This window comes from Thunnus maccoyii, chromosome 6 (assembly GCF_910596095.1).
Source record: "Thunnus maccoyii chromosome 6, fThuMac1.1, whole genome shotgun sequence".
Lineage (NCBI taxonomy): Eukaryota > Metazoa > Chordata > Actinopteri > Scombriformes > Scombridae > Thunnus > Thunnus maccoyii.
This window is the reverse complement of record NC_056538.1, coordinates 11,756,007-11,769,551: the sequence shown is the minus strand read 5'-3', so window position 1 is coordinate 11,769,551 and position 13,545 is coordinate 11,756,007. Positions and strand designations below refer to the sequence as shown.

At 40.5% G+C, this 13,545-nt stretch overlaps 1 protein-coding gene across 1 annotated transcript; it reads right to left on the bottom strand.

Annotated features, from left to right (window-relative positions):
- Positions 1 to 205: 205 nt before the first annotated feature.
- On the bottom strand, positions 206 to 12,999 carry bace2 (beta-secretase 2). Its single transcript, XM_042415028.1, has 9 exons — positions 12,408 to 12,999; positions 7,672 to 7,760; positions 6,977 to 7,193; positions 4,652 to 4,783; positions 3,864 to 3,998; positions 3,446 to 3,547; positions 2,879 to 3,028; positions 2,597 to 2,765; positions 206 to 1,123 (listed from the first exon to the last, which is right to left on the bottom strand). The coding sequence occupies exons 1-9, from the start codon at positions 12,693 to 12,695 to the stop codon at positions 882 to 884; spliced, it is 1,524 nt and encodes a 507-aa protein (XP_042270962.1). The 5' UTR covers positions 12,696 to 12,999; the 3' UTR covers positions 206 to 881.
- Between the last annotated feature and the right edge of the window lie 546 nt (positions 13,000 to 13,545).

The window sequence follows — 13,545 nt, the reverse complement described above, 5'->3', positions numbered from 1 at the left end:
TGAGACATTCCTTCACTGATCACAGAGTTGGCTTTCATATCTTTAAAGAAGCTAAAAGATCTGCTGGTGGCAGATGATCAACTGTAAAGGCACTTTTTAAGAGATTGTGAGCCCTTGAGAAATTAATAATACACAATTTGCCTGGAAGTCAAATCTCCAACTATTAAATTATTAAAGAATAGCTGTGCATGTACTGCTTATGTCTTCCTCACCTGCTGTTGTGTGATTGTCTGTAAGGAAGTAACTCCACCCTTTGATATCACTGCTGTGTGATGGTTAGTGTGCGTCACAAGATGTTTTATAAAGTGTTTCATAGTTTGGTTCACCCTTTTGTTTGTGTTAGCGATGTCCTACATTTCCAAGAATACCTTTTGACAGTCCTAAACAGCTTGAACTTGATTTTAGTGCTCTCCTTTTTTTGGGTGTAAAACAATGCTTGTAAGTTATCAAGCAATGCTGGATAACTTACGAGGCTTTCCAGTTAAAGAGAAGTAAGTCATAACCATTACAAAAAACTGTTCTTTTAAGCTGGATGTGTTTTTTGTCACAGTGTCTACATATGTTGACCAATTATCAGTGAAAATAAGACAACCAAACAAAGAAATTGGAACCATAAATGCATTATGCATCACCAACAGATGTTTTTAAATGTATAGAAGTGTTTTTTAGGGTGGATTTTCCCTTTAAGAGGCAGGTGATCTGTCTGTGTCTACCTCCACGGGCCAAGCTGATGAGTGCAGTCTAGAGTCTGTCAGACATTCAGAGCTGAGTATTGTTGGTCGGTGTAGGCCGAGCCTCACCCCTTTCTCCACCACTTCGGATGGGCTCTGTGCGCTGGTCCCCTGCCCGTTCACCCTGTTCGCCCGTCCGTTTCCTCTCAGTCACTTGATGCGGTGGCGGACCAGCGAGGACTCATCGGTTATCTCCCCTGAGCGGTCTCTGCGTCTGCATGGCAGGACCAGCAAGAGCAGCAGGATGATGAGGACCACGGCGCAGACCGCCATCAACGCGTAGGAGATCACCCACAGAAGAGGCTCCTTCAGAGCCCCGCTGGAGCAGTCGGCCGCCACGTCCGCCGCGGAGAAGGGTCCCGCGATCTCTGACAGAGCCACTCCGCCATTCACTGCAGAGAAATATAAGACAGATAGTTGCAAAACTCTGTTCTGATCAGCTGAATCACACCTGAAGTAAAAACGTCAAGTGTCTGAAAATCAACAGGGCAAAATAAAACACTCATAAACCTTGAAAAAGTAGAATATCTCAAATACTTTTGCATACTAAAAATGTTTGATCACTGCTGGATAAAAACAGCAAGCCTAATGTTTCAGACATGTGAAGATTAGATTGAGACAAACACTTGATGATGAACAATTGCTTGTTACAGATATAAAATGACAACTACATTACTATCAAGCTGTCTATTCACTTGTTGTCTTTGACTGACAGCTACTAAGCAGCATCATCAGAGCAATTAGAGATTTTTTGCTTCACTAGTTGAGAGCTTTCTGTGTCCAGATTTTACCATCCAACTCTGGATATCAGCTCTGGCTACCCCACTGTCACAAGCCTGCATCCTTAACCTTCAGCCTACATCTGCTCCAAGTCTGTTGCTTATTACAGAACAAAAGTCATCATTGTACTTTAAGATAAGAGCAGGGAGGCCCTGCCCAGGTTCATATTTACACGAAACTTCAGGGAAGTGCTGCTTTTTAAGGTTTAACCTTTGCCATTAAGGTGATGATGAATGGGATTGTCTGGTGGTCTTGGTCAGTGAACCTATGAAATGAAATATACACAAGTAGTATAGTAGCACACTAGTATATTTCATAGTTTGCTTTGTTGTAAGTTATCGATTTATCTAAATTAAATGCCCAGACTGTATTTTCTCTTTTTCTGTTTAAAATCTTGCAGTGTTGAAGCAATACGTTTGCTAAAGATAAATGTCATTTCTTGACATTTTGTTGATCTCTATTATCAGTTGAAACCATATGATAGAAATTAAACCTATTGGCCATTAATGAAAGCACTTATATTAGCTGCTCTTGAGGAGTTCCCTCTTTCCTTTGGTTGTTTTATTTCTTTACACACGCACCATAACAGTCAATAAATAAATACAAGTTTGGAAGAAACAGTTGAAGTAGTATTTATTGCTACTTCATACTTCCTGTATGTATTCCTTCCTGTGTTTGAGTCATTACAATATTAAGTGTACTGAGTGTGAGTAAGCTTTCTTGTGCAAACATCAGTTTTTCTGATGTGAATTACTTCAGCACGACTTCAGCACTTCGTACTAACACACACAATAAATATAGTACATTGAGATAAATATAGTACATTGAGATTGGGAAATAAAATTACCAAAAAAAAAAAAGCAACACGCATTTCAAGCCGTGTACAAAAATGCAGCTGATGATACAAACCAGTGTTTTAAGATACACAGTGAACTGCTTTGTTTGGAGGTTGTATCTGTACATGTTGAGTTGTACATACATTTCTGTCTTTGTAATGGTCACAGGCATAAAGACAAACTCCTACCATTGTTAGTGAGTTAGCAGTACTCCACAAACACCTTGATTGGCCAGGTATGTTCCCTCACCTGCACAGTTGCTGAGCGCGAAGCCCAGTCTCCGCTGAGCACGATCGAACACCACGTAGAAACCTTCCATAACGGTAGCGCCGATCACCAGGCCGTTAGCAGAGGAAGACACTCCGAAACGGAAGCAGTCCAGCGTGCCGTCCACATCTGTGATTGGCTGGATGTACAGCTGCAGCACAAGAGAGAATGAACAGAGGAGAACGATGACTGCTAAGAGTTTATGTCTCTCAGCTGGATGGAGGAGCTCTTCAGGGATGTTTTTGTGTTTATGTGTTTATGTACCTGAGGCAGGATGGTGATGCGGAAGGACTGGCTGGTGTTTGTGGCCCTTAGATAGATGGACAGCTTGGGGAAAAACCTCCAGGGGGTCTCTCCCTTCATCCAACATGCAAGCTTGGTGCCATCCCAGAACCCTGAGGAAAAGTCCTGGATCTGAACCAAGGAGACAAATACATGGAGGAGGAGACGAAGGGAAACAGAAGGTCAGTGCAGCAAAAACAGGCTTTGCTGTTCTCTTTCATTTTCCTTTACTGAGTTGAAACCTCACCCGCTTGGGATTAATCTGCAAGGATGTTGGTACATTAATTGAAAATGTTGCTTCCAGGTTCAAATTAACCTTGAATTCTGTTTGTGTACAGTTGTAAAAAGGTGGAAAACGTGTAACATAGAGTAGAAAAAAAAAACCCAAACAAAACCACAGGCACACACATATTTTTATAGAAGAAAAATTCCTGATGCTTCTTCTCAAAGCTACTATGTCCTTGAACAGTGTGTGTGTCCTATCCTCCCCTGCATCTCTTTACTCTGACAACACGTTTCATCATTGTCTGTGGAGAGACGGCAGCGTACCAGAGAGCTGCGTGTGATGGCTTCTACCACCGCGTTGAAGACATTGACAGGAAGTCGCAGCAGTGTCGTCCCACTGTCGACTATAGCTTTATCCATGTTGTACTGAAAAGAAAGAGAGAAAGAGTGAAGTGCAGTAAGGTTTCTCTCAGTTCAACGGGGCTCCTACTGAAGACCTTGAGCAAACAAAAGAATAGAAAATGAGGAAATTCTTTCATGAGCAGACAAACTGGATTCATTTCCGTGTTGTAACCTTCAAATAAGCAGCTCATCATGCAAGAATATCAACCAGAAAATGTCTGTTATCTGACCAGCACTGCTCTCTGCTTATGATTTACTCCCATTTAATGAACCTCATTGCATGGTGTTGGGTAGTGTTTAGCAGTTTCAGATATCATAGAAGATATGATGATAAGTTTACCTCTCTGCAGTCCAGGTCCAGATTCTGGTTTCCGACCTCCAGCTTCAAAACCTCCACTTGGTAGTACCACTCCTCTATTATAGGGGTGTACCACATTGACCCCCGATACAGAGTTGGTTCAGCCCCTCCCATGATCTGAGGAAGAAACAAAAAAAAAAACCCCAAAACACTCATTATATCATCATTCATCACTGGGTCATCTGTGAACACAACAACACAGTAAAAATCCAACAAGGGTACGCTGTAATAAAAGCTTTATCCCTCCCAATTTTGGCAAAGTACATAAACACACACACACACACACAAGCACCCTGCCATCTTCTCCATCTGTCTATATCAGTGGGTCACATGATGGAGATGCAGCGAGCGAGGCATCGAGGCCGTTCGTATAACAGCGACAGACCTGCTCTCAGCAGGATACTATCTTAGCTTAATTAGCTACACTCTAACTAGACTGGGCCTGCGATGGGGAAACCGCAGTGACGAGGAGGATGCCAGCTATTATGTCTCCAAAATGCTCCTCTGTCTGACCCACTAGTGAGGGATTTGATTTAGTGTGAGAAGAAGAGAGTGCTCAACCACATCCCAGGACTGTCCTAGTGAAGTACGTAATGGATACTACAAATGTTACACACATACTGCATCACAAAAGTTAGATGCAGAACATATAAGAAGTGTCCAAAGATGAAAAAAACCCTCTTTGCCTTTAAGCAAACTCTACAACCAAACATTTTTCATATGTTCATTTTATCAAAGTCCTCCCTGAGCAGCCCCTCCTGACTACTCACAAGACTGCCTCCCGCAGGGTCCGCTGTGCTGCTGGCTGACAGTCCAGCACCGCACATCTGGAGGGAGAAGATATCAGGAATTCCCAGCTGATCCACCACAGAGTTGAAGAAGGGCTCCACAGACGAGTCCGGCTGATTGAGAGACAGAAAGTGTGTCATCATTCATTCGTGTTAATTGATTTGAGCTTTTGCATTTGAAGTTTTTATTTTGTATGAATATGCAAGTTTATTTCATTTTCAGCTTATGCAAAAAACCAAAATAATCCAATATAAGTTCAGGAAAAATATTTAAGGAATGAAAGATCTCATTCCAAAAATGCTTTGTGTAAATTCTGGAAAAAAATCAACTGACTAAAAAAAAAAAAACCTCATTGTGTGATGGATCCTGTATCTCAACACTGACTACATGGGATAACTTGGGTCTCTAAGAAAAATTTATTTTATTCTGGGAGTTTATAAGACTTGGGGAGTAAGAAGGAGAACAAAAGATACACCAGTCAATTGTAGAACTAAGATTTGTTCGAGGATATGACTTAAATTGCAAAAAGCAGAAAAATTGTTTCTGGGGAAGCAGCTCTCCTGTACACATTAAAATGCTTACACTTAAACACGAGATATATGCAAAGTTAACTGCTGGCGGGCTGATGGACTTACTCCTGATACTGTTAGTTTATGTTTAATTATTTAAATGTTACAATAGACAACTGATTTTCTTTACTGACTTCAAAACAGATAAAAAAGTGTTTTGAAAGATTGAAACAATGTTCAGTACGGTACGAGACCGTGGTATGACCTTTGAAAGGATGTTCTCTCTCCTCTCTTTCTCAGACAGGTGTTATCATGATGTCACGAATGACAAAACGTCCCTCAGGCGAGTTGAATCTGAACGCTCAGGAGACACCAGCAGCACAAAGTGGTCAGTGTGAGCCTATCTGCCCTTCAATCACTGCCATTAGATCCCAAAGGTTGCTGTAGTCAGCACAGAATGAAGGAATGTATTGTGCCTTTTTAAGCTGACGTCATTCTTTAACATGATAATTCACCAAATTATCATGTTAAAGTCATGTTAAAGACAGCTGACATTGGGCGACTGTCACACTCCGCACTTAAGAATGTTCTTCTGGCTCCTGAAAATGAATTAAAATCGACTAACTGTGCTTCTTCTACACTGAAAGATTTTAGATTTATTTAATCAGGAGAACAGATAATCATATTCAGTTGTATCCAATTAAAAGGGCTGCTCCAGCTCCATTAATAAACATGACGATAAAAGTAATTTACTGAAATAGTACACTATGTTGGGTAATACTTTTGTCATTCTTGCCTGATATTCAGTGTGGAAAAAAAAGAAAAGAAATGAGATGAGCATTACACAGGAGCTTCCCACCCTTGGCTTCCGAAAATAAAATCATAGACACGAAACTTTTCTGTTGTCATGTGAAATGTCCGTGACTACACACAGATAAGATCTCAGTTTCAAATGTTTTTCAGTGCTGTAAAAAAAAAAAAAAAAAAAAAAAAAGATGTGGGGCAGTAGGAAGTTATGCAGTGCTGCTTGATTAACTTGTTTAAACCTGATATCATCGAATGTCTTATTTTTCCTCTCTGTGCAGCCTGCGCTTTCTACAGAAGTTTTGCTTCCTTAAGTCTCATTTGCCGGTTACATGTATCGAAAAGCTTGGGGCTTTGTGGAAAGGTTATATAATAAATGTAATTTAAATGTACCGCTCCTTGAATTACCTAATTACTTTTTGACATATTCCACAGTGATCAATAAACAAACTCAGGACTGAAAAACGTACACATGTTTGTAAAAATACTGTTTCATTTATTTTAGGTCTTTTTCTCTAAACATGTACGACCAACTTCAGGTGCAGGTGTAAAATATATGAGCCCTAAAACATCAGAGCTAGAGAGAGATAAAAGTATTTTTTTAATTGCTTAATAAACAAAGGAGGCTGTGGAATTAAAATAGTCCCATTGATTTCTTCAATGTTGGATTTTTTTAATTACTAAGAAACAATAAACAAAAAAAATCTATAATCATCCATGAGCAGTAATCAGATATCACTACTGTCATAAATATACCCCAAAATAAAGAAGAAAAGTGCTGTTTCACAATTGATTACCCCTTTTTCTGATTTCTACATTTCACTTCTACACTATTATCGATGATACCTGAATATTCCTGGCCATGGAAATATTTTGTTTCATTATATTTCAGGTGTAGATCTGCTGCTTTGATACTTAACATTACACTCATTTACCAGTAAAATCTGTGAGACAGTAATTTCAGATTTTTAAGAGCATGTTTGTGTGTCTCACCCGTGCCAGCATGGGATAGGCCAGTCCCAGGATGCCCTGCCAGTTCACCCCAGGAAGGAAGAAGCCGTCAGACGACAGGATGGCAGCTATGTTGATGGTGATGGTCCCGTTGGGGCCTTTAGGGATGGAGACATGGTCGATACCCAGTTCACCTTCCCAGTTGCCCTGAGTGTACCTGACACTCACAGTGCGGCCAGTTGACTTGTAGGTACTGGAGCTAAAACACAGAGGAAGAAGCTTGATTAAGACATGACTGAGGTACACACTGAGAACGCTTATAAAGCCTTGTGGCACTGTGGTGAGATAAAAAGCTAAATCAGTGCTAATTAGATTTAGGGCTAAAATAAAGGGGCTACGGCAAAAAAATAAGCATAAGGCAAGAAACAATTATGACAGGACAAATTCACCACTTTAGTTAAACCTTTTATGACACACATGTAAATGAATAAAATAGCAAAGATTAAGTGATCCATGATATTTTACAAAATATACTAAATATAGAAACATTATCTGTTAAAAACCTTTGATTTCTGATAGTATGTCATCAATAAATCCTACGTCAGCTATAAGAGACTGTGGATGATGGAGATCAGGTAATAGTAAAAATTAGAACTAAAAGTTGTAACACAATAGTAACAAGATATTTGCAGTCCGAGCGTGTGCGTCGGATTACATCAAGTGTTTGGGCCACTCACAGTGCAGTGTTGAAGTAGTGAGTAATAAATGGGTGTGGAGCCGCAGCCACGGCAAAGTTACTGCTGCCTGTATCCACCAGGATGTTCAGCTGAAAAACACAAGGAAGCATTTGCTTTAACAACGGCACACCAACCCCACCCTGACTCACAGAGCTCCAGAGTTACACAGTGAAAAAATAAGAGACAGGTGCAGCACAGCGTTAATACATTAAGAAGTAGACTTTTAGCTTTTAAAATTGAATCAACACATTAAAATGTGTGTTTGTAGTAATAATAATAATAATTAGGAGATGAAAAGCTGTTGCAGATGAGGGAGAAGAGCAGGAAAAACTACATTCCTTACAAATCATAAAAACAAACAAAAAAAAAGCAAACAAATTAAACTGGAAACACTGACGAGGGAACAAAAGATGGTACACACACACACACACACACACACACACACACACACACACACAAAACAGACAAAACAGAAGGATATCTTTCTTTCTTAGGGACTCTCTGATCCATATTCAGCCTGATGGAGGAATATTTAATTAACTGGAATGCCTGTTGTCAAATATGTGACATAAATGGAAATTATCCACGACTTAGCAATGTTGCATGTGTGCAAGTTAACAAGCGGCTATTAAATATCTGCCGTGTGAAGTTATTTAACTGGAAAATGACAGTGACAGCCACTCTCTGCTCTGTGCTTTGTTTTGAGCCAATAACAGTCACTTTTTGGTCAGTGTTTTGTAATTATTTTTTTCTTAATGCGGAGCTTTCCACTGTCACACAGAACTATTACAGATGATCTCTGGGTGTAAAGAGCTTTACCATTGGGCAAACACTGCTATGCATCTCTGATATAATTACTCTCTAAAGTGTGATCTGTGAGTTGAACATGATAGCCTCTAGCTACTGACATGACCCACTCCAGCTGTCCTGGTATGTGTCATGTGCACAGTGGGGACCAGCTAACAGCGGCTGAGATAATGTTGCCTTCAAGGCATCAATTATATCCTGAAGAATATCTCAGCAGCTTTTTTTTTTTTTTTTTAAATATGGATATTATATTTATATATTTAGCTAGTTTGAACTCTTTTCTATTTTTAATTACTGTTTCTATTATATTCTATCAAGTCAACAAGCAGGGACTAATTAGCCACAAGATTTCTGTCACCTCCACTACTGAGCAGTGGCCACATTAGCACTTTCAAGCAAGCGTTCCTCACCACGACGGGGGGCATAAACCTAATACCCCACATTCACCTGATGACTTAAAGAGGTCTATACGGTGGATCGTCACCGATGTCGCACTGTCTATACTAAGTATTTCTTCAGCATACTCATGAACGCTGACTGGAACAATCAATCCATCATCACTCCTCTGCAGCTGCCACTGTTTAAGAAAGACCAGACCAGCAGGAAGTTGTTTATTTACAATGCAAATGAATTGGACAGCCAAACAAGTCATTCCATGCATAACAAGAAGACATTTACTTCCTCAAGCCCTTCAGCCAAAAGCTAAACGGTAACTAGAGTCTGTTTATCATTATACATACTGTATTTGCTGAGAAACCAGAAGTATCATAAATTATTCCTCAAAGCCAACATCCCACTGTCACGCTCAGGTGGGCATGAAGTCATTATGAAACAATTCTGTAATTATCAACCATGTGTTACAGACTGGTTCAGGCACGGGAAGCCCCTGTTGGCCTGTCCACAGGAGACAGGCTTATCAGTTCCTCCTCATTGGACTGGCCCTGGTCCCATCACTGTGACTGTGCCATCTAAAACCCCACTGCTGCCTGGCAGATGGCATCAGTCCACTCACACAAGGCCGGAACCTGCCAAACAGGCCAGATTGGAAAATACTGGAACCTCGAGGTGGAGGAGGGGGAGCAGGGGCATTTCCTTATCCCCACGCCACCTATCATTTCTAGTCACACTCCTCTCTGAGCTCGGCTGTTGAGCCTCGGGCAAATCTCTTCCCCCCGCTGCTGAGGCAGCCTGCAGTCGCCCGCAGTTGAGCGCTCGCTGTCTAATTGGCGGTGGCTCCGTGGCAACAACATGCATCTGCTACCTGTTTGTACCAATTAGCAGATGTGAGGCTCTCCAGCCGACACCTCAGCCTGGCTGTGCCACATGCTAACAGATGCGGCAATTAGTGGCTCATTTGAATAGTGCCTCATTTAACACCACGGCCCTGTAATCACATCATCATTTAGTTAGAAAAATATTGAGAGTATTACTCAACAGTATCGGGTTACAGGACATTTTGGCACTGCATAACCAATCTGAACCAAAGTGGATTGAGCTCTGCTGATGTGAGAAACTGATATGAAGCTTTCAATGTATGCACAGACTACAAGACTGTAAAGGCTGTAATGTTAGAGGAATGTTAAGAGGTGTAACGGTCTTCTCTATCTATACATTACACTCTCCCTCCTCTATTATAATTCAGCTCATTCCTGAGCCATTAAAAAAGTTGTAATATACATACAATTCTGATGACACCCTGTCTTTCTGTACATCTCACATCTACAGCGTTTACATGCTAGAAATTAAGTAAATTACCTTTTGAGACAATCATTGCAAACATAGACTGCAACATATTTCCCATTGACTATGAGTGCAACATTCAAAGTAATCTGAGATTAATAGTCTTATCATAATGTCATTCCTCTTGAGCTTCCTTAGGCTGTATGGAGAGCCAGTGCCACACTTGCCTTCAGTACATAAACACCAAATTATGTCATTTTACATGGCAGATATTTAGACATGTCATTGCAGCAAACAAACACAGGTATGACCAGTAACATTAATACCTACTGCCTTACCTTGACTATGCAGCTTTGAAAGAGGAAATAACATATTCTTCCTGTTACAAGTAAAAAAATCGAACTTTTAAGCAACAAAATGCACCATTGCTCAACTCAGTACACTCAAAGGTTTTGCTGCTAAAGCCTTATTTGGTCTTTTAAGACCAGTAGCTAATGGTGGCTATCATGTTGTATAACATATCTCTACAAATGAATGGCTGGCCTGTTGACAATTCTTATACTATGTTGTGAAAGCTACTAATCCCACACAGGCTACTGTTCAACAAAAGTTATAGTCTTGATTGTGGGCGAACTGGTCTCAGGGCTCTGATATTGTGCTTTCTGGCTCACTGGACTGACTGGGACACATCACTACGTTACACCTGTGCTTTCCCTGCTATGGCAAGTCAAAATGGCAAAACTGGTGAGGCTCCCTTGGCAATCTTATTGTTCGTTTTATAAAAAGGTAATCAGAGAGGTTGTACAAACACAAAATAATAATACCTATAAATCAATAAAAGTTCCAACAGTAGGAAAACTTAGCTATAGATAGACACAAAGTGTTTATATATGACTCTTTATCAAACAGCTGAAGCATCGTTAAGACTAATTGGGAGCCACACCTGTTGTCTGTTGCGTAGGTAAGCATAGTTACTATTTACTCTTTATGCAGCATGAGGAAGGTTGAATAGGAATGAAATGTTGCAGTGAATACATGGTTATCTAACCAAATATTAAGTTTGGGAAATGGCCTCATTTGGGCAACACCTTTATCTTTGGTATGTCCTTAAAACTACAGATGTTAAGCCCATTTTTCATGAGAACAACTTTGATCTGGTTGTAAAGTTGTGTGGGAAGTGTACACTGGCATTATCCATCTTTATTATCCTCTCATAGGTTGACACAGGGCAGTGACATGGCAGGCAGTGCTGATAAGCCTCTGTGAGCCTGAGAAACTGAGCTGTGCCACCCAAGAGTCTTAAAAGCTCTGATCTGTTTAACTTGAGAGGCCAAAGAACACCAAGTCAATTTACTAATGAGATAATTCACCTTTAGTTTAAGCCCTATTTCAAACGCATCTACTTACAACACAATGGCGAAGCGTAGCCTTAAACCTCCAACACCCTTAAAGCATCATGTATTTTTAATAGTGACGGGGAAGAATCCTTCTTCCAACCCTTCCGGGACCATTTAGTCCTACTTAATCATTAATATGATCTCGTTAAGCACTTTACATAACCAGCAGTATGAAAGGATAACAATAAATTACACACACATCTTTCCGTGCAACCAGAGGAAAATAAGCAGCAAATATGCCTGAGCCAGGGCTATTGGCTGTTTTGTACAACTCTGGGGCTGCTCTTTGCTCCTTGGGAGCCTCATAATCCCTGTCAGCTGCCTGCTAAGAAACAGTGGTCCTCACAGGCAGCATCATGTGAGGGCATGTGAGCGGGGGTTTAGTCTACCTACAGACCCCAAGGCTGCAAGAGACTTGAGCCAGCTGCTGCACCCCACAGCCATGATACTATCCTGCCATGACGGTCCCAGGCAAGCAGGCAGGCTTTGGGAGAATAAACAGCTGATTTTATTGTATAAAGGACAGTGATATTATAATATGCTGCTGGGGTCATATCAAACAGTCGTGACATATATTTAAATATCAAATAGATAGTTCTGGTGTCTCAGACAGAGCCTTGGGGATGCGACAAACACAATCTTCAGTGGATCACATGGTGGACAGACCCGGCCCCTCTTCACACAACAGACCTGCCATCAGTGACTGAATGTAAACACATGATCCGGTGACTCAGAAGGAAAGTAGAGAAACGAAAGAAGGGAAAGGAAAGGCACCTTTAATATTTATCCTGTTCATAATGAAACCAACACAACAGACATGAACACACAGCAACGAGGTTTATGATACATTACCTTTTGGCCAGGAGTACCAACTGACATTTCTATGTAGTAGCCTCTTCCAGAGTCCCCTTGCAAGTTGTTTACCATGTCCAGAAAGTTGACTTTACCGGTTGGGTCAGAGGCCAGAGAGAGGCTGTTTCCATCAGACGTTAAAGCTCCCAGACGAAGAGGAGTCAGATCCACGTCGGAGGATAAGTTGTATTTCCCTGTGTATATTTTAAGCGGAATAGAAAAGTAACAGTTGGTCACGCCGAAGCATAAACTGAAAGCAAATGCCCAGACGGAGACAGAGTGCGCCATGGTGCTGCTGGTTCACGTTAGACAGGGAAAGTCTGGGAGAAGACTCCTCGTTACAAACTTTGCTCCTCAAGTTTTCAGTTTAGCCATGATGGACCGCGACGACCGCCATCGTCATCTTCATCATCTTCATCATCACAGAACAGTTGCCTCTTCAACCGTCAAAAAGAAACTTGACATACTGACGAGTTGACCCTTTAACTGACGCTGAAAACTGTTAGTTTGACTGCCGTCGGGACACTTCCACAGGATGTCTCTCGTCCAATCAACGCCAACGGCTTCAAGCTGGCCGAAGTAGGAAATGCTACTTCCGGTTGTTTCCTTCAAATTAAAGGTAACGGGTAGCCAGAGTATGGAAGCCGAGTGCGGCCATGCTTGCAATTATTTTTTAAAAAAATGATATTACCTCGAGATCTCGAGTAAAATATCAATAATCACTGCATGTAATACCTCTATTCATTGTCCATTATGTTGAACCAATGCTACATCTCTAACAGTGCATTCATAATAGCAGTGGTGGAAAGTAATTAAACATTTACTCAAGTACTGTACTTAAGTACAATTTTTGATGTACTTGTACTTTACTTGAGTATTTCCATTTCATGCTACTTCGTACTTTTTACTCCACTACATTTATTCGACACTTATAGTTACTTTTCAGATTAAGATTTTATATAAAATAATATATTTTAATATTCTAATTGTTGTTTAAATTGTATGCGCTTATCTTTTTTAAATGTGTTTGTGCTAAATAAATAACATGTATTATTATTATTATTATTATTATTATTATTATTATTTTATTTTATTTTTTTAAACATATGATACACATATAATATGATGCAGAACCATT